General features: G+C 40.4%; 1 protein-coding gene across 1 annotated transcript; it reads left to right on the forward strand.

The window, feature by feature from the left end:
- The first annotated feature begins 1,499 nt into the window (after nt 1-1,499).
- On the forward strand, nt 1,500-22,221 carry LOC135507982 (sorting nexin-6-like). Its single transcript, XM_064927835.1, has 14 exons — nt 1,500-1,546; nt 1,697-1,747; nt 9,109-9,213; nt 9,850-9,960; nt 10,262-10,383; nt 10,513-10,636; nt 18,168-18,263; nt 18,552-18,657; nt 19,570-19,645; nt 19,763-19,802; nt 20,015-20,101; nt 20,250-20,409; nt 20,775-20,860; nt 21,130-22,221. Exons 1-14 carry the CDS (start codon nt 1,541-1,543, stop codon nt 21,181-21,183), a joined length of 1,224 nt encoding a protein of 407 aa, XP_064783907.1. The 5' UTR covers nt 1,500-1,540; the 3' UTR covers nt 21,184-22,221.
- Nucleotides 22,222-22,350: the final 129 nt, after the last annotated feature.

The raw sequence follows: 22,350 nt of genomic DNA on the forward strand, positions 1-22,350 counted from the left end.
ATTACAAATAAATCGGCCAATTAATCGGTACCGGCTTTTTTGGTCCTCCAATAATCGGTATCGGAGTTGAAAAATCGTAATCGGTAGACCTCTATTTAATTCCTGTGCTGTTTGTAAATACCCTGGTAGGTTGACTGATAACCTGAACCAGGTTGCAGGCACCAGTTATAGTTTGAAGCTTTTTCTTGAGTGGACAGCTTGATGAAAGCCAATCAATATTTTGGTCACCCACAAAATATACCTCGCTCTTGATATCAGATACATTATGAAGCATTTCACACATATTATCCAGATACTGATTGTTAGTCTATAGCAACTTCCCACAAGAATAGGCTTTAGGTAAGGCAGTTGAACCTGTAGCCATATTACTTCAACAGCATTTGGTATGAGATACTCTATGACTCTGAATATAAACAGAAACACTTCCTCCATTGGCATTCCTGTCTCTTCTATATATGGTATAACCATGTACTGCTACCAGTGTATCATCAAAGGTATTATATAAGTGAGTTTCAGAGATAGTCAGTATATGAATGTTGGATTGAAAGAGGCATTCAAGGGAGTTCGAGGAACATAAATTAGGTTACTTACATTGACTGCTGACACCCCTGCAGCAGCACTACGACAACTCAGCGACACAATGGTAGGGATTATCTGAGCAGGGCTTGGGTCACGGGTAATTCATTGTCTCAACGCGGCCTTCAAGTGTGCGGACAGGGTCCAGTACAAGCCTCTTTCCCCCTTCGCTTAAGACAGAGTATAGCTCTTTGATTCTGTTTTCCCCCTTCCCACACCCAGCTTCTTCTATAACAAACACAACAGAACTGATATAATTTGGGGTCAGCAGTTCTGGACTGTCAGATTGATGTTTCTAACCAACACACATTGTACAGTTCATATTCTGCGGGGTGGTAGGTAGAGAGGCAGATCAGTAGCCAGAAGATTTTTGTCTATTCAATTCTATTTTTACAAAATACAGTACAGTATATTAGGTCAATTGCTATATATGAGCTATGGAAATGTACCACACTGACGAAATACTACAATAAACCCTCTTAATACACCTGACGACCTGGTTGAATGGAGGAGAAACAAACACAATTAAATTAGGGAAAAAGTAATGCAATTCAAATAATTATGGAAAGCCTTTTGCTGATGATTCTTAATCAATGGGCTCATCTAGATCACACGATAGCTTACCTACAGATTCAGAGAGTTAACCAAGGTCACAAATTGGTGGTTTGTGCTGCAAATGCAAATCTAGTCCCCATAGGACAAATAACCTACTTCGATGGATCTATCCATGAAGGGTATAGACAATGTTTAAACCTTTTTAATAGTTTTGTGAATGTGTTGGGATGAAATTGTGAGAGTAAAACTATTTGGAAGGGCCTAGCCTAGTAGTACTAGTGAAGTGACTACTCTTGGCCCCACTTGAAAGTTTGAATTGAAAGCTCCACCACACTATTTACTGACTTTGGCTCCACCTTCTCAGATCCCACCGTCACACGACTTCCTCACTATTCCACCCGCAGCAGCCATGATGGTAGGTGTTATACACAATTTACTCTAGCTAGCGCACCTTATTGTTTTATATGTGCAATCATCTGACACATTCATCAATAAACGATGATTTGCCCATTGAAAGTTAATGTGGCTAATGCATGTCCTGTGACGCCGTATTTTGTTTACCTAGCAAGAAGGGCTGGACGATGGTCCCGATTTCCTCTCCGAGGAGGACAGAGGAGTAAGTTTTTTCTTCTTCTTTGATTTAAAATACAAATATTTATCTTATTTGTATTTTGACCTTAACAGTTCGATCAGCTATTTATATTATTTGTATTCTGCAGTAATTCCTTATTGCACGATTTGATCAGCTGTTAGACAAGTGAAAGCCGTGGCTAACAGACGTCAAATTTGTTGAATAGCTAGCTACTGTTAGCTAAGCTTGCCAGCTTGACCACATCAGGAGTCAGTTGACTTCCTACTAGCTGGCCAGCTAGCTGGCAACTGTTACAATCCATTAGCTAGCTAACTAACGTTAGTTACCGTTTGTTAACAATGAACATAAGCTTATTTTAACTGCTCACTGTATGAATAACTATATTGCCATTGCTAACTAGTAACAGACCCATATACCTATGCACATTTATTAGATTTCTGCTATTGTTTTGCAGGCTAGCTAAGCTAGGAAGTGCATAGCCCAATAATGTAAAGTTACTCATACTTTGTTCGTGTCACACCTTATGTTATTTTCAAAGGTAGACCGGCTCTGGCAGCCAAAACAGCTAAATACTCCATCTAAACGTGAATCGATTATCAATTGCGATACGGTTCTAGAAACATAAAGCCCTTTACTTTCATATCACATCAAACCCTTACCAAAAAATATTGCCGTTTTGAAAGTGCAGTCAACTGTGGTATGTTGGATGCAGTAATTGAAGCATACTGCCGTTATACTGACTGCACTCTGACTGCAATCTTTTTCATAATGGTATTTTCACACATGCAAAATCTACACTAACTGTGTACACTGTTTTAGCCGGCTTTATCACAGTTGCAGCCGACAGTATTTTTCAGCTACAACAAGTTTCTGGCGGCCTTCTTCGGTCTCACACAGGTGTTCGGAGCATGCTAGATAGCTAACTAGCAGAGGTGGACGCCTGCTCACGCCTGTTGTCTTTCCTTAAACATGCGCTGTAACATGGAGATATGGCCGTGTGGAAACACTAATCCCAACCCTATTAAAGGTGTGTAGTAATTGAACTTTTTGTTTATTTTTTTATTATTAGTTCTTGCTGATATGAAAGATATGTTTCCAAAACCATACCGCAAGCGATACGTGTTCATGTTTAGAGCATGCCTCGGGGGCTCTTAACAAAAGTCCCCGGGAAGAAGATACCTTCATCCATAGGCACTAAAGGTAGTTAGCATCTATGAATGGGTTAGGACGTGCACAGCTTCTGAGTTGGCTAGTAAGCCAATACATAGTCTGATTAATCAGGCTGTAATACACAATTAATTTGTATACAGCTCGACACTAATGCCTAGAAAATCATGTAAATGTTCCTTATAAGCCAGAATGTTGAATAAAATCACATTGAAACTTACCGGTTGTCTGTGCGGTTTGTCCTTCAGCTGCTCAAAAGTTAAGACGAATAAAGTATTGTGTACCCAACTTCTTAGAGGGCCGGTAGGTATATGGTTTGGCATGGAGGTAAAGTTCGTTTTATTGGATATTCGGTTTTCTCTCGTCAATAGCTATTGACCCAAGCGTGCCATGACATGAACATGTTTTGTTCTTAACCAGGGGGGGATGAAGAACAAGCGATTCCTTTTTTTGTGTGAATTTTGTTACGTTATAGGCTTATTCTAAAAATGTATTGAAATGTTTTTCCCCCTCATCAATCTACACACAATACCCCATAATGAAAAAACAAGAATAGTTTTTTTTTTTAAATGTTTTCACATTACAAATGCAAAACAGAAATATCACATTTACATACAGTACCAGTCAAAAGTTTGAACACACCTACTCATTGAAGAGAAACGACAGTCCATCATTACTTTAAGACATGAAGGTCAGTCAATTCGGAAAATTTCAAGAACTTAAACATTTTCTTCAAGTACTGTCGTAAAAACGATGAAGCCCTATGATGAAACTGGCTTTCATGAGGACCGCCACAGGAAAGGAAGACCCAGAGTTACCTCTGCTGCAGAGGATAAGTTCATTATCATTCTGCAGCGATACGCCATCCCATCAAGGTTTGCGCTTAGTGGGACTAGCATTAGTTTCTCAACAGGACAATGACCCAACACACCTCCAGGCTGTGTAAGGGCTATTTGACCAAGAAGGACAATGATGGAGTGCTGCATCAGATGACCTGGCCTACACAATCACCTGACCTCAACCCAATTGAGATGGTTTGGGATGTGTTGGACTGCAGAGTAAAGGAAAAGCAGCCAACAAGTGCTCAGCATATGTGGGATCTCAAGCATTCCAGGTGAAGCTGGTTGAGAGAATGCCAAGAGTGTACAAGGCTGTCATCAAGGGTGGCAAATTTGAAGATTCTAAAATATAAATATATTTTGATTGCACACGTTTTGGTTACTACATGATTCTATGTGTTATTTCATAGTTTTGATGTCTTCACTATTATTCTACAATGTAAAAATAAAGAAAACCCTTGAATGAGTAGGTGTGTCATCTTTTGACTGGTAGTGGAAGTATTCAGACCCTTTACTCAGTACTTTGTTGAAGCACCTTTGGTAGCTATTTGTATTATTGGTATTCTGCAGTAATTCCTTATTGCATGATCTGATCAGCTGTTAGACAGGTGACATCCGTGGCTAACAACAGACGTCAAATTTGTTGAATAGCTAGCAACAAATACAAAACTAAATACTCATTTACATAAGTATTCAGACCCTTTGCTCAGTACTTTGTTGAAGCACCTTTGGCAGCGATTTACAGCATCGAGTCTTCTTGGGTATGACGCTACAAGCTCGGCACACCTGTATTTGGGGAGTTTCTCCCATTCTTCTCTACAGATCCTCACAAGCTCTGTCATGTTGGATTGGGAGGGTTGCTGCACAGCTATTTTCCGGTCTCTCCATAGATGTTAGATCGGGTTCAAGTCGGGGCTCTGGCTGGGCCACTCAAGGACATTCAGAGACTTGTCCTGAAGCAACTCCTGTGTTGTCTTGGCTTTGTTCTTAGGGTTGTTGTCCTGCTGGAAGGTGAACCTGCTCCCTTGTCTGAGAACCTGCTCCAGAGCGCTCAGGACCCCCTGTACTTTGCTCCGTTCTTCTTTGCCTCGATCCTGACTAGTCTCCCAGTTCCTGCCGCTGAAAAACATCCACACAGTATGATGCTGCCACCACCATGCTTCAGTGTAGGGAGTTTTACTGAGGAGTGGCTTCCGTCTGGCCACTCTACCATAAAGGCCTGATTGGTGGAGTGGTGCGGAGACGGTTGTCCTTCTGAAAGTGTCTCCCATCTCCACAGAGGAACTCTAGAGCTCTGTCAGAGTGACCATCAGTTTCTTGGTCACCTCCCTGACCAAGGCCCTTCTCCTCCGATTGCTCATTTTGGCCAGGCGGCCAGCTCTAGGAAGAGTCTCTTAGTGGTTCCAAACTTCTTTAATTTAAGAATGATGGAGGCCACTGTGTTTTTCGGGAACTTCAATGCTGCAGAAATGTTTTGGTACCCTTCCCCAGATCTGTGCCTCGACACAATCCTGTCTCTGACCTCTACGAACAATTCCTTTTACCTCATGGCTTGCTTTTTGCTCTGACATGCACTATCAACTGTGGGACCTTATATAGACAGATGTGGGCCTTTCCAAATCATGTCCAATTAATTGAATTTACCACAGGTGGACTCTAATCAAGTTGTAGAAACATCTCAAGGATGATCAATGGAAACAGGACACCTGCGCTCAATTCCCAGTCTCACAGCAAAGGGTCTGATACTTGTGTAAATAAGCTATTTCTGTTTTTAATACATTTGCTAAAATTCCTAAAAAACTGTTTTCACTGTCAATATGGGGTATTGTGCGTAGATTGCTGAGGAAAATTGCATATTTAATCCATTTTAGAATAAGGCTTTAACTTAACAAAATGTGGAAAGTCAAGGGGTCTGTCTTGGAGTCTACAAATCATTAAGAACACCTTATTCATATGGAAGAACAGCCTCAAGTTGTCAGGGCATGGACTCTACAAGGTGTCAAAAGTGTTAAACAGGGATGCTGGCTCATGTTGACTCCAGTGCTTTGAGTGCTGGTCCATTCTTGATACACACAGGAATCTATATAGTGTGAAAAACCCAGCAGTGCTACATTCCTTGACACAAACCGGTGCATCTGGCACCTACCACCATAACCCGTTCAAAGGCACTTAAATCTTTTCTTGCCCATTCACCATCTAAATGGCACACATACACAATCCATGTCTCAATTGTCTCAAGGCTTAAAAATACTTATTTAACCTGTCTCCTCCCCTTCATCTACACTGATTGAAGTGGATTTAACAAGTGACATCAATAAGGGATCATAGCTTTCACCTGGATTCGCCTGGTCAGTCTGTCATGGAAAGAGCAGGTGTTCGTAATGTTTTCTACACTCGGTGCATATTTATATTGTCATGGCTTGCTTGGTTCAATAGCTATTGACGAGAGGAGACCGAATATCCAAAATACATTTGCATTTCCATCAAAAAAGACGTATAGTCTCCAACATGTTAAGTTCATAGGAGGATGTCAATTGAAAGTCAGGAGACTATATTTTTGAGATATTAAGGCATATATAAATCTGTAAACCATTTTCCATCCTAAAAATTAGGAATAAGCAAAGGCTTTGATTTCTGGTCAAACTGATTGGAAAGGGTCTTAGGAAACGTCTAACAGAGTCTTAAGCTATATTAAAAACACAATCATGTTAAAGGTAAGACCCCTGCCTACTAATATGAACACTTATATTTCGTTTTGGAGAATTTTCTTAATGTACACTACCGTTCAATAGTTTGGGGTCACTTAGAAATGTCCTTGTTTTTGAAAGAAAAGCAAAACATCAGTCTCAACGTCAACAGTGAAGAGGCAACTCTGGGATGCTGGCCTTCTAGGCAGAGTTCCTCTGTCCAGTGTCTGTTATTTTGCCCCATCTTAATCTTTTCTTTTTATTGGCCAGTCTGAGATATGGCTTTTTCTTTGCAACTCTGCCTAGAAGGCCAGCATCCCGGAATCGCCTCTTCACTGTTGACGTTGAGACTGGTGTTTTGCGGGTACTATTTAATGAAGCTGCAAGTTGAGTACTTGTGAGGCGTCTGTTTCTCAAACTAGACACTGATGTACTTGTCCTCTTGCACAGTTGTGCACCGGGACCTCCCACTCCTCTTTCTATTCTGGTTAGAGCCAATTTGCGCTGTTCTGTGAAGGGAGTAGTACACAGTGTTGTACGAGATTTTCAGCAATTTCTTGCATGGAATAGCCTTCATTTCTCAGAACAAGAATAGACTGACTAGGTTCAGAAGAAAGTTATTTGTTCCTGGCCATTTTGAGCCTGTAATCGAACCCACAAATGCTGATGCTCCAGATACTCAAATTTTCTAAAGAAGGCCAGTTTTATTGGTTCTTTTACTAGGACAACAGTTTTCTTCTGTGCTAACATAATTGCATAAGGGTTTTCTAATGATCAATTAGCCTTTTAAAATTATAAACTTGGATTAGCTAGCACAATGTGCCATTAGAACACAGGAGTGATAGTTGCTGTTAATGGGCCTCTGTACGCCTATGTAGATATTCCGTGAAAAATCTGCCGTTTCCAGCTACAAGTCATTTACAACATTAACAATGTCTACACTGTATTTCTGATCAATTTGATGTTGTTTTAATAGACAAAAAATGTGCTTTTCTTTCAAAAACAAGGACATTTCTAAGCGACCCCAAACCTTTGGACAGTAGTGTAAGAAAAATTGCCTTCTACTTTGTAATTCCGTTACCAAAACCCACATCTTTAAGATATTTTCTAATTTCTCTTCCTCATGAGGGAGGATAATGAAAGTTCACAGAAATAGCAATTCAAGTTAGATCTACCAATTTAGTGTTTTTACTGATGTCACGTTTGATCATGAATTATTAAGTGATTTAAACAGAACGGAATTGCTGCAATTGAATTGGCTACAATGGAAAAATCATAGTAGTTACAAACCACAGTTGGGTGAACTGCTGCTGTCCTCCCTTCCACTGGGATCCTGTTATGTTCAGCTCATAAGTTGTTTTTTTTTCATTCTCTTTCCGTAATCTGGTGGTCAAAGAAGGACAGTGAAAACATTCTGGACAACCCCTCCCTCTCTCGTTAATGTCACCTCTCCCTGCTCCAACTGCACCTACCACCAACCTTCTTTCCATCTACTGTAACAGGTATCCTGACCCACTGAGCACCGACCAACACCGTACGTCCATGGATTATTATTTCAGATTTGGTCTGGTCCGGACCAACCAAATATGGTCTTGTTTAGAGGCGGAGCTCATTACAATAATAGTCAATGTGTCGAATAATACCAAAATATGCATAAGAAAGATATTGCATATTTCTACCTTTTTACAGTGCATTTGGAAAGTATTCAGATCCCTTGATCTTTTTCACATTTAGTTATGTTACAGCCTTATTCTAAAATGGATTCAATTGTTTTTTTTACCTCACTAGTCTACACACAATACCCCATAATGACAAAGCAAAAACAGGTTTTTGAAATATCACATTTACATAAGTATTCACACCATTTACTCAGTACTTTGTAAAAGCACCTTTGACAGCGATGACAGCCTTGAGTCTTCTTGGGTATGAGCTTGGCACACCTGTATTTGGGGAGCTTCTCCCATTCTTCTCTGCAGATCGTCTCAAGCTCTGTCGGGTTGGATGAGGAGCATTGTTGCACAGCTATTTTCAGGTCTCTCCAGAGATATTAAATCGGGTTCAAGTCTGGGCTCTGGCTGGGCCACTCAAGGAAATTGAGACTTGTCTTGAAGCCACTCCTGCGTTGTTTTGGCTGTGTGCTTAGGGTCGTTGTCCTGTTGGAAGGTGAACCTTCGCCCCGCTCTGGAGCAGGTTTTCATCAAGGATCTTACCCTCGGTAATGTTGACCTTGACTAGTCTCTCAGTCCCTACCTCTGAAAAACATCTCCACAGCATGATGCTGCCGCCACCATGCTTCACTATAGGGATGGTATTGGCCAGGTGATGAGCGTTGCCTGGTTTCATTTGGCATTCTGAACCACACACCTACCGGCTCTCTATAAAGTTGTGTAAACAATACTTTCCTGTGGATATTCTGTCTAAAATTTTGAGCAGCAATCTACACACAAGGCGCACAGACAACCAGTAGAGTAAGTTTATATAACATTTTATTTAACATTCTGGCTTGTAAGGAATATTGACATGATTTTGCAGGCATTCGTGTCTGGCTGTATATACCAAATAATTTTGTTTTAAAGCCTGATTAATCAGACTAGCCAAGATGTTATTTGACAGAGCCAGCTATTGGGGAATGGTGATTTTGTCATTTGCTCATCACTAAATACAATACAATATCCGTTACAATATTTTGCAGCCTAGGGCAGTCAATGTTGACCTCCAAACTGATGCAACACTTCAAGTGGACATTTCTGATGCGTTGAGTGAGCGGGACAAGGTTAAGTTTACTGTCCATACTAAGGTAAGAGAGTTTAGCTACCTGTCTATTTATTCCTGTTTGCCCTGGCACTTGGCAAATGGAAGGCCAATCATGTGCATTTTTATGGCTGTATGAATCGAGACTCATGTCACATGACTTGCAATTATGTTCCTCCTCAGCTGTCATCTTATCTCCACATTCATGTTGTCTTCTGAAAATAAGTGTGTGTGTATGCAAAATCAGCTTTGTTGATTTCACGGAATGCAAATGAAGATCAAAGGTTAAGAAACTGCATGATGGCATTCTACTCCACTTCATTTTCTATGCAGAGAGAATTCATTTCCTGTCACTGTCAAAGTGTAACCTCATGTCATGGGTTTATTTGTTTTTACGGCTGCTTTTATAATGTTTCAAGGACTCTTGTGAAGGAAGGAATTCATTTATGATTCAAAGGGTTTCGTTACTGTCTTTAGATGATCATTGTGATCATCATTGTGTCCAGATCATCTAAGTTTTTCCCCTTTAAAAAAAAGAAATTGAGCTGCACATTCTAATCGGCAGAAAGATATTTTCAGAAGAGCCATAGAGAAATGCTCTATTCTGTATTTGGCTCTGTTTTTCAGTAGAATGTGTTCTATGACTGACGTCTGATTCCTATTATTTTGTTTTACCTTCCAGAGCACTCTTCCTAACTTCAAGCAGAATGAGTTTTCAGTGGTGAGGCAGCATGAGGAGTTCATCTGGCTCCATGACTCTTTTGTGGAGAATGAGGAGTATGCAGGCTACATTGTAAGTACTGAGCCCCATCCAGGGTACTCTGCCCCCTCCCCCCCCCAATGGCACCCTATTACCTATATAGTGCACTACTTTTGACAAGTTGTGCACTATATGGGAATAGGGTGCGATTTGGGAGATGACTGTTTTGGCTTTTAGGATTGGCTTATAAACTTCAGGGTTTTAGAAAACAACTAAATGATTCATTGTCAATTCCCTTTCTCATTAAAACTGTCTGGTGTCATGGAGTAATGAACTTAGCTTGATGTTCATTTCCAAGAAACCGCTGATTTAACTGTGATTTGTTGAATTGTAGATTCCCCCTGCCCCACCAAGACCTGACTTCGATGCCTCCAGAGAGAAGTTACAGAAACTGGGGGAAGGTGAAGGTTCCATGACCAAGGAAGAGTTCACCAAAATGAAACAGGAACTTGAAGCGTGAGTTCATGTTCATTAGGTCGTACATTGCTCGTACATTGCTTTTGTGTTTCAGTATAGTGGTTTGGTTGGGATACTTGGATGCACTGAATGCCATTGGTTCATATCTTGGCTATATCTGTGTTTCAGCGAATACTTGGCTATCTTCAAGAAGACCGTGGCGATGCATGAAGTGTTTCTTTGCCGTGTGGCTGCCCATCCGGTCTTAAGGAAAGACATGAACTTCCATGTCTTTTTAGAGTACAACCAAGACGTAAGTGGGGTTGAGATTACCAATTTAGGATTTAGATTTCCAGTCAGGTCCAAAAGTATTGTCTCCCTTGATAAAAATGAGTCAAACAGACTGTTTAAAATAAATAATACAAATACTGACCTATATTGTATGCTCCAATGTTTTTGAAATTGGTATTTTAAACTAATACAAATCGAATGAAATTGTATTTGTCACATGAGCCGAATACAACCTTAATGTGAAATGCTTACTTACAAGCTCTTAACTCAAGAAATAGAGTTCAGAAAATATTTACTTAATAAATAAAGTAAATTTTTTAAATAAAAAGTAACACAATAAAATAACAATAACGAGGCTATATACAGGGGGTACCGGTCCCGAGTCAATGTGCTGGGGTAAGGTGACTATGCATAGATAATAAACAGCACGTAGCAGCAGTGTAATGTAAATAGTCGTGGCCATTTCATTAATTGTTCAGCAGTCTTATGGCTTGGGGGTAGAAGCTGTTAAGAAGCCTTTTGGACCTAGACTTGGCGCTTCGGTACCGCTTACCATGCAGTAGCAGAGAGAACTATGACTTGGGTGACTGGACAATTTTTCTGGCCTTCCTCTGACACCGCCTAGTATATAGGTCCTGGATGGCAGGAAGCTTGGCCCCAGTGATGTACTGGGCCGTACGCCCTACCATGTGTCGCGCCTTTTTGTCAGATGCCGAGCAGTTGTCATACCAGGCGGTGAAGCAACTGGTCAGGATGGTCTCGATGGTGCAGATGTAGAACTTTTTAAGGATCTGGGGACCTAAATCTTTTCAGTCTCCTGTGGGGGAAATGGTGTTGCCGTGCCCACTTCACGACTGTCTTGGTGTGTTTGGACCATGATAGTTTGTTGGTGATGTGGACACCAAGGAACTTGAAGCTCCCGACTCGCTCCACTACGGCCTTGTCGATGTTAATGGGGGCCTGTTCAGCCCTCCTTTTCCTGTAGTCCACAATTAGCTCCTTTGTCTTGCTCATCACACTGTCAGGTGTGTCTGACCTCCCTATAGGCTGTTTTATCGTTGTCGGTGATTGTTGTGTGGTTAGCTGTTGTGTTGTCACCAAACTTACTGATGGTGTTGGAGTCGTGCTTGGCCACACAGTCGTGTTTGAACAGGATGGGACTAAGCACGCACCCCTAAGGGGCCCCAGTGTTGAGGATCAGCGTGGCAGATGTGTTGTTGCCTACCCTTACCACCTGGGGGCGGCCCGTCAGGAAGTCCAGGATCCAGTTTCAGAGGGAGGTGTTTTGTCCCAGGATCCTTAGCTTACTGATGAACTTTGTGGGCACTATGGTGTTGAATGTTGAGCTGTAGTCAATAAAAGCATTCTCACATACAGTACCAGTCTAAAGTTTGAACACATCTACTCATTCAAGTTTTTTTTCCTACATTGTAGAATAATAGAGAAGACATCAAAACTAGGAAATAGCACATGAAATCCATGTAGTAACAAAAAAGTGTTAAACAAATCAAAATATATTTTATATTTGAGTTTCTTCAAAGCAGGCACCCTTTGCCTTGGTGACAGCTTTGCACACTTGGCATTCTCTCAACCAGCTTCACCTGGAATGCATCTCCAATCGTCTTGAAGGAGTTTCGATGTCTTCACTATTATTCTACAATGTAAAAAAAATAAAGAAAACCCTAGAATGAGTAGGCGTGTCCAAACTTTTGACTGGTACTGTAAGTGTTCCTTTTGTCCAGGTGGGAAAGGGCAGTGTGGAGTGCGATTGAGATTGCGTCATCTATGGATCTGTTGGGGTGGTATGTGAGTGGGTCTAGAGTTTCCTGGATGAGGGTGTTGATGACCAGCCTTTCAAAGCACTTCATGGCTACCGATGTGAGTGCTACGGGGCGGTTACCTTCACTTTCTTGGGCACAGTGACTATGGTGGTCTGCTTGAAACATGTAGGTATTACAGACTCGGTCAGGGAGAGGTTGAAAATGTCAGTGAAGACACTTGCCAGTTGGTCTGCGCATGCTCTGAGTACACATCCTAGTAATCCGTCTGGCCCCGCGGCCTTGTGAATGTTTACCTGTTTTAAAGCTCTTGCTCACATCGGAGAGCGTGATCACACAGTAGTCTGGAACAGCTGGTGCTCATGCTTCAGTGTTGCTTGCCTCGATGCGAACATAAAAGGCATTTAGCTCATCTGGTAGGCTCGCGTCACTGGGCAGCTCGCGGCTGGGTTTCCCTTTCTAGTCCATAATCGTTTGCCAGCCCTGTCACATCTGACAAGCATCAGAGCCGGTGTAATAGGATTCAATCTTAGTCCTGTATTGACGCTTTGCCTGTTTGAGGGCATAGCAGGATTTCTTAAAAGCGTCCGGATTAGTGTTCCGCTGCTTGAAAGCGGCAGCTTTAGCCTTTAGCTAGGTGCGGATGTTGCCTGTAATCCATGGCTTCTGGTTTGGATAGGTACGCACGGTCACTGTGGGGACAACGTCGTCGATGCACTTATTGATGAATCTGGTGATTGAGGTGGTATACTCCTCAATGCCTTAGGATGAATCCCAGAACTTATTCCAGTCTGTGCTTGCAAAACAGTCCTGTAGTGTAGCATCCGCGTCATCTGACCACTTCTGTATTGAGCGGGTTACTGGTACTTCCTGCTTTAGTTTTTGCTTGTCAGCATGAATCAGGAGAATAGAATTATGGTCAGATTTGCCAAATGGAGGGCGAGGGAGAGCTTTGTATACGTTTCTGTGTGTGGAGTAAAGGTGGTCTAGAGTTGTTGTTTTTTTCTCTGATTGCACATGTGACATGCTGGTAGAAATGAGGTAGAACGGATTAAAGTTTACCTGCATTGAGGTCCCCGGCCACTAGGAGCGCCACTTCTGGATGAGCATTTTCTTGATTGCTTAAAGCCTTATACAGCTCATTGAGTTTGGTCTCAGTGCCAGCATCGGTTTGGTGTAAAAGGGATGGCTACAAATAATATAGGTGAAAACTCTCTTGGTAGATAGTGTGGTCTACAGTTTATCATGAGGTACACTGCATCAGGCGTGCAATACCTTGAGACTTCTTTAATATTAGACATCGCGCACCAGGTGTTATTGACAAATGGACACACACCTCCACCCCTTATCTTACCAGACTTAGCTATTCTGTCCTGCTGATGCACGGAAAACCCAGCCAGCTCTATATTATCAGTGCCGTCATTCATCCACGACTTGGTGAAACATATTACAGTTTTTAATGTCCCATTGGTAGGATGATCTCGAACAGAGATCCTCCAGTTTATTTTCCAGTGATTGCACATTGGTCGATAGAACGGATGGTAGAGGCGGGTTGCCCACTCACCGATTTCTCACAAGGCACCACAATCTCCGCCCCCTGTATTTCCGTCTTTTCTTCACGCGAATGACGGGGATTTGGGCCTGGTCTCGGAGAAGCAGTAAATCCTTCTCATCTGACTTATTAAATAAAAAATCTTTGTCCAGTTCGAGGTGCGTAATCAATGTTCTGATATCCAGAAGCTCTTTTCGGTCATAAGAGACGGTAGCAGCAACATCATGTACAAAATAACTTAAAAACAAACAAAATAGCACAGTTGGTTAGGAGCCCGTAAAACGGCAGCCATCCCCTCCTGCGACATTCGGTAAATCCTAAATTGCTCAGAGAAAGAGATTCTGTTTAACAAGTAATCTTTTTTTTTCTAAAGAAGATATGGGTCAAAATTATTGGCACGCCTGTTGTCAATACTTTGGCACCCTCCCCTTGCGAGGATAACTGCACTGAGCCTTTTTCTGACATGTTTGATGTGATTGGAGAACACATTGGAAGGGATCTTAGACCATTCCTCCATACAGATCTTAAATACTTTATCTGTGCTTATGGACTGCCCTCTGCAATTTAAACCACCGGTTTTGAAAGGGATTCAAGTCCGGAGACTGAGATGGCCATTGCAAAATGTTGATTTTGTGGTCAATTAACCATTTCTTTGTGGTTTTGATGTGTGCATTGATTGGTTCTCTCAAGTGTTTATTTTGTTGAGATCTCTGGTTGTTTGTATTTGAAAATCCAACAGTTAAAATGGAAGGGGGTGGCATTCGGGGGCTGTGTGTTGCTGAGCGTGTGGGTGTTTAAGTGGGAAAGACACAGAGGAGAACCAAACAGTAAAAAGCATGTACAATGAAAAAAAATGGAAACACAACGTGTAAAGCGTTGGTCCCATGTTTCATGAACTGAAATAAAAGATCCCAGAAATGTGCCATGCTCACAAAAAGCTTATTTCTCCAAAAAAATAATAAAACACAAATTTGTTTACATCCCTGTTAGTAAGCATTTATCCTTTGCCAAGATAATCCATCAACCTGACAGGTGTGGCATGATTAACAAGCTGATTAAACAGCATGGTCATTACACAGGTGCACCTTGTGCTAGAGACAATAAAATGTGTAGTTTTGTCGCACAACACCATGCACAGATTTGTCAAGTTTTTACGGAGCCTGCAATTGGCATGTTGACTGCAGAAATGTCCATCAGAGCTGATGCCAGAGAATTGAACGTTAATTTCTTTACCATACGCTGCCATCAACATTGTTTTCGAGATTTTGGCGGTACATCCAATCGGCCTCACAGCCGCAGACCACATGTCTGTTGTCCTATGGGCGAGCGGTTTGTGAACACCAAACCCACCCCCGGTGGGCGTGGCCCAAGAGCTCTATTTTCAATTCATCCAACAAATGTAAAACGCCTGGAGTTTTCTAAACAGCATTGGCACTTGGATTATAACCGGTGCTATGATCAGATGACATGAAAATAGAGCTCTATGGCCATGCACACCAGGGGTGGGTTTGGTGTCGAAAGAAGGATGCATATGTGGAAAAGAACCCCATACCCAACTGCACAATATGGTGGTGGATCTGTTATTTTATGGGGCTATTTTGCTTCCACTGGTCATGGGGCGCTTTTTAAGGTCAACGACATCATCATTAATTCAAATCCATTTTTATTTGTCGCATACACATATTTAGCGGATGGTATTGCGGGTGTAGTGAAATGCTTGTGTTCCTAGCTCCAACAGTGCAGTAGTGTCTTAACAGTTCACAACAATTACACACATCTAAAAGTAAAATAATGGAATGGAATTTATAAATATTAGGACAGGCAATGTTGGAGTGGCATTGACTAAAAAATAGTAGAATAGAATACAGTATATACAGTTGAAGTCGTAAGTTTACATACACTTAGGTTGGAGTCATTAACTTGTTTTTCAACCACTCCACAAATGTCTTGTTAACTAACTATAGTTTTGGCAAGTCTGTTATGACATCTATTTTGTGCATGACACAAGTAATTTTTCAAACAACTTGTTACAGACAGAACATTTCACTTATAATTTACTGTATCACAGTTCCAGTGGGTCAGAAGATTACATACACTAAGTTGACTGTGCATTTAAACAGCTTGGAAAATTCCAGAAAATTATGTCATGGCTTTAGAAGCTTCTGATCGGGTAATTTACATAATTTGAGTCAATTGAAGGTGTACCTGTGGATGTATTTCAAGGCTTACCTTTAAACTCAGTGTTTCTTTACTTGACATCATGGGAAAATCAAAAGAAATCAGCCAAGACCTCAGAAAAACAATTGTAGACCTCCACAAGTCTGGTTCATCTTTGGGAGCAATTTCCAAACACCTGAAGGTACCACGTTCATCTGTACAAACAATAGCACGCAAGTATAAACACCATGGGACCACGCAGCTGTCATACTGCTCAGGAAGGAGATGCGTTCTGTCTCCTAGAGATGAACGTGCTTGGGTGCGAAAAGTGCAAATCAATCCCAGAACAACAGCAAAGGACCTTGTGAAGATGCTGTAGGAAACGGGTACAAAAGTATCTATATCCACAGTAAAATGAGTCCTATATATATATATATAACCTGAAAGGCCGCCCAGCAAGGGAAAAACCTATGGCTCCAAAACCGCAATACGGTTTGCAACTGCACATGGGGACAAAGATTGCACTTTTTGGAGAAATGTCCTCTAGTCTGATGAAACAAAAATAGAACTGTTTGGCCATAATGACCATTGTTATGTTTGGAGGGAAAATGGGGATGCTTGCAAGCTGAAGAATACCATCCCAACTGTGAAGCACGGGGGTGGCAGCATCATGTTGTGGGGGTGCTTTCCTGCAGGAGGACTGGTGCACTTCACAAAATAGATGGCATCATGAAGACGGAAAATTCTGTGGATATATTGAAGCAACATTTCAATACATCAGTCAGGAACGTCGCAAATGGGTCTTCCAAATGGACAATGACCCAATCATACTTCTGAAGTTGTGGCAACATGGCTTAAGGACAACAAAGTTAAGGTATTGGAGTGGCCATCACAAAGCCATGACCTCAATCCTATAGAAAATTTGTGGGCAGAACTGAAAAAGCGTGTGCGAGCAAGGAAGCCTACAAACCTAACTCCGTTACACCAGCTCTGTCAGGAGGAATGGGCCAAAATTCACCCAACTTATGTAGGAAGCTTGTGGAAGGCTACCTGAAACGTTTGACCCAAGTTCAACAATTTAAAGGCAATGCTACCGAATACTAATTGAGTGTATGTAAACTTCTGACCCACTGGGAATGTGATGAAATAAAAGCTGAAATAAATCTCTCTACTATTATTCTGACATTTCACATTATTAAAATAAAGTGGTGATCCTAACGGACCTAAGACAGGGAATCTTTTACTAGTATTAAATGTCAGAATTGTGAAACGGAGTTTAAATGTTTTTGGCTAAGGTATATGTAAACTTCCGACTTCAACTGTACATAAGCAGTATGTAACATTTATTAAAGTGACTAGTGTTCTATTATTAAAGTGACCAGTGATTCCATGTCTATGTATATAGGGAAGCAAGACTCTAAGATGCAGGGTTGAGCAACCGGGTGGTAACCGGCTAGTGATGGCTATTTAACAGTGTGATGGCCTTGAAGATAGAAGCCATTTGGAGAACACCCAGTACCAGGACGTTTTGGCCAAAAATCTGTCTGCCTCTGCTAGTAGGCAGAAAATGGATCTTCCAGCAAGCCAATAACCCCAAACACACATCAAAATTCACAAATCAACATTTTGCAATGGGTATCTGTCTCTGGACTTGAATCCCGTTGAAAACAGTGGTTTGAATTGAGGAGGGCAGTCCATACGCTCAGAAGAAGGATATCAAGGATCTGGAAAGATTCTGTATGGAGGAATGTTAAGTTACCTCCCAATATGTACTATAATCTTACAACATTTTAGAAAAAGGCTCAGTGCCGTTATCCATGCAAGGGATTTAATACAGTCTTTTTTACTCATCTTTATGAAGGGTGCCAATCATTTTTAACCTGGCTGTATTTTGGTGACTATTGTAGCTGTGGAAATGTTATTAGACAAGCTCTCTCTCTCGTTTCTTTTAACTTTAGATAACTCAAAAGGCTAGTCGAATGTGGCTGAAAACATCTGCCATTTCCTTACCTTGTCTTAGTTTTATCATTGTCAGTTTGTCCTTACTTCACCTCTTTTGTTCACAGCTGAGTGTCCGAGGCAAAAACAAGAGGGAGAAGATGGAAGATTTCTTCAAGAATGTGGTGAAGTCAGCAGACGGCGTGTTAGTGGCAGGGGTGAAGGTGAGTTGGGTTTGCTTTTCTGTGTAAACCATTCCTCCACTCTTTTCTATGTAAATCCATTCAGCCAAGTAAATGGGGATTGAATTTGCTTTGAGTTTTATATTTGAATGAAATCACAACATATAAGTATTTTGCGACTTACGCATTGGTTGAAAAACATCGTTTAGCATCATGATTGGTGCTCACATTTTGTATAAATGCAGTTGTCAAAATCTGTATCTTCAGATTTGTATTTAGTCTTTAACAGTATGTGTATAAAGTTTGACATAATTGTCTTTTGGATTTCAGGATGTAGATGATTTCTTTGAGCATGAGAAGACATTCCTTTTAGAGTACCATAATCGTGTCAAAGATGCCTCCTCCAAATCTGATAGAATGATCAGGTCTCACAAAAGTAAGTCTCCTCACTGTCTCATAATCTCCACGTGCTAGGTAAGCTTTCTGCAATATAAATGGATTTTAATCAGTTATTAAGAATGAGATTGATTTGAGTAATTCCAATTGAAAGTATTGAAATGTAGTTTTTGCTGTGAACTGTTGGTGAGTCACTTTGGTATCATGTTTTAATGTTTGTGGAAATCAGCCTGTTTGTGCTTGTGGTGTGCGTTGTATTTTAAGTCTATTTTCTGTTTTATATTAATTCGCTGACAAATATGGAAATGGGTAAGTTGTTTGGTTATTTGTAGTTGGGTCAGTCGGTCTTAAAATGTTGGGGATGACAGCCGACTCAATTCTAAACTTTGTCATGTTCCTAAAAAAATGTTTTGGCTGAGCACAATAACTTGTAAATTACCTGGGTTTTTTGTAGCCATATTTTTGTCCAAATTTTTATATCTTAATAGGTAAGAGCCATGGAGGTTCCCTTTTAGTCTTTTGAAAAAAAAAATGTTCTGTCAGTTTTTTCACACCTAAATCCTGCTTTGACCGCTTCAGTAAACAAATTCCCCTCAGAAATCTAGTCCTCTGTCATTCCCAAGAATCAGACAATACATCTGTCATGTCCTCAGCTTTGTGTAGGAACTACTATGTATGTATGTAACCTAATTTCCACAGCATTAAAAAATGATACTGTGTTTGAAAAGTGACTCCCTGCGTATTTGAAATTGTCCTTCTGCAGATGTTTTTATCATTGTAAGTTATTTTCTGAAAGACGTTTGCTTGCATTTTATTGATATATTTTGTACATGATTGACCGACCATCTATGTGTGTGTGTGTGTGTGTGTGTGTGTGTGTGTGTGTGTGAGTATGGGGGTTGAGCTGTTATTTGAAATGTAATGTGATCTAATGCGAGTTCCTCTGTTGAAGGTGCTGCAGATGATATCAATAGAATCGCCTCCACACTGTACACTTTAGGAACCCAGGACTCCACAGATGTGTGCAAGTATGCAAAGAGTTTCCCCTTTTCTATCCATACATTGTCTGCTGCCAACAATCTACAATAACTCAAAAATATAATCTAGAAACTATAGTAACTCAAATGCAACTTACTGTTTTTCAGATTTTTCTTGAAAGTCTCTGAGCTGTTTGAGAAAACACGGGTACGAGGATTTCTCTTTAATATTGTGTTCTATGTATGACACAATGTTGTCAATTTGTTGTGTACCAGCTATAAACACCGAAGCATAGGCTATGATCAATAACTATATACATTATAGCCAAAAACTAGACCTGTGGCGACCGGTGGTGATTGGTCACAATGTAGATCTTGTCTAAAGTTCACAAGTTTCTGCTGGTGTCCCTTCCTCTACAGAAAATAGAGGCTCGAGTGGCTGCAGATGAGGACCTGAAACTTGCCGACTTACTGAAGTATTATCTCAGGGAGTCACAAGCTGCTAAGGTACCTAACGTGACCCTGCTTTTCTTAATCATCAATCAATTATGATTAGATACCCTGGTCAGTTATCAGAGGTATTCTCTGACCATTTTCATCAGACAGTGTTGTAGTGTTAGCATTAATGTGCTCTATGGAATCTGCTGTTCTTCAGGATCTATTATATAGACGAGGGAGGGCCCTGGTAGATTACGAGAATGCAAACAAAGCTCTGGACAAAGCCAGGGCAAAGAACAAAGATGTGCTTCAGGCAGAGACCAGCCAGCAGGTGTGCTGTCAGAAGTTTGAGAAAATCTCAGAGTCCGCAAAGCAAGGTACTTTATCTACTTTCTTTTATATATATTTTTTTTTTGGACAGTCCTGGCTAAATTATTGCTTGAGAAATTGCACTTTGCTAAGAAGCTATTTTTGTTTCTTTTTGACAATTTAAATTTTAAAACCGTCACAGTAAGGTACTTAATTGCAACCCAGAAATGATTTGATATTGAGATAAAAAATGCTGCATTGGACCTTTTTAAGATGTATTAATAATTCAAGGCATTTCATACTTTTCCAAAAAGTATCCCTCCCTATTGAAAATCAATTAAATCAGACTCTCAAGTTTTGCATGTAAAAGAAGCTTAACCAAATTAGGGATGTAGAGGGCTAAATCTGAAAATGTTCTGCAATTCCGGAATAGAGCTTATAGACTTCAAGACGAGACGAGTAGCAGCCTTCAGAAAGAACTTGGTGGAACTTGCCGAACTGGAACTCAAACATGCTAAGGTCATTTTTTATTATACATGGTTGTCTATTAGCGATTCTATCAAGTCTGTATCACAACCGGCCGTGATTGGGAGTCCCATAGAGTGGCGCACAATTGGCCCAGTATCTTCCGGGTTTGGCCAGTGTAGGCCGTCATTTTAAATAAGAATTGGTTTTTAACTGACTTGCCTAGTTACATTTTTTTTAAATAAAATAATTAAGACTTCCAAAACTGATTTTTTTTTCTCCCCAGGTTAAGGCTAATCCTCTTTCTCGCTACTTCTCCACAGGGTAATTTACAATTATTGCAAAGCTGTGTCGGGGTCCTCAAAGGAGACACTTAGGTCTTTACTGAAGGTTCACTGTACAGAGCTTTCCCCGCTTTGATCTGGTCTTCACTGAGAAGATGGAAGAGAGAGCATATCTGGGGTCCATTAGTTTTCAGGATGTCTGTTCGTAGTCATCACCAGAGACACCTAACTCCACCCACAACCCCCCTAAAACGTGAGGAAGCTGCGGTGGAATACCTGCAATATCCACACAGCACAAGAACCTATGACTTTGTTAAATCGCGTTAACTTTTTCATTGTTAACAGCAATCATAATTTTCCATGGGAATCTTCTCCCAATCTATATCATGTCATGACTGTCCAGATTGATGATTTGTTATTATTTTGTTTAGTGTAATCTTTGAGGCCAATAGTTTCAGTAAAACTTTTTTCTGTGATGCTGCTCAGTTACTTTGTTCAAGATGAGCTCATTCTTACTATTATTGAAGTGTATTGTCACTAAAAGCCTTTTACATGTTGTATTAGTTCTCACTGTACTGCTAATGATTGTTTAAATTTTTACTAATACTTTTGTTTTTCAGTAATTTCATACAAGTTATGTTATTTTTTCCATTACAGACAAGTAATCCTTCAGTATGTTTGCCTTAATGTAGAGTAAGCCTATCAAGTATTGTAAAAAAATAAAAAATTGATATGTTTTTTTGTTTTCTCCCAGTTTTATTTTAAGTGCACTGTTTATGAATGTTTTTTTTCCTTCTGTGACCAAAGCTTCCATTTATTTAGATGAAGAAATGCTGAAACAAATGGTTGTACTGATAATGATGATTAAAATGATTATGAAAATATTAATAATAAATGATACTGTTTACCTTAGAACCGTCCTGAACATATTTCATGACATGTTTTGACTAGGCTATTTGTTGTCCATCTATCTAGTTACAAAATTAGAAATGTTTACATCTTTTATGACTCAGAGAAACATGGAAGAAAAGCCAGGGGAAGCCAATGGAAAAGTACCTTCAATATCATATTAAACTCCATTTCGACTGTTCATATAAAGGTTGAATAAAAAGATGATTGACACTTTTTAAACTGCTTGTACTAGGTTGTTTCTTTCATCTTGAAAGTGTGGATTATGTTGTGTAGATCAGTGTGGGGGGGAAGCTACATTTCATAAATGGAAGGGGGTGAATACTTACACAACGCTCTGTATTTGAGCAA

Source organism: Oncorhynchus masou, chromosome 21 (genome assembly GCF_036934945.1).
Source record: "Oncorhynchus masou masou isolate Uvic2021 chromosome 21, UVic_Omas_1.1, whole genome shotgun sequence".
Taxonomy (NCBI): domain Eukaryota; kingdom Metazoa; phylum Chordata; class Actinopteri; order Salmoniformes; family Salmonidae; genus Oncorhynchus; species Oncorhynchus masou.

What these genes read in the sequence shown, in the direction of transcription:
- LOC135507982 (XM_064927835.1), top strand. An exon ending in ATGAAACAGGAACTTGAAGC is followed by an intron (nt 10,384 to 10,512) that starts GTGAGTTCATGT and finishes TCTGTGTTTCAG; the next exon opens with CGAATACTTGGCTATCTTCA. An exon ending in AATGATCAGGTCTCACAAAA is followed by an intron (nt 18,658 to 19,569) that starts GTAAGTCTCCTC and finishes CCTCTGTTGAAG; the next exon opens with GTGCTGCAGATGATATCAAT.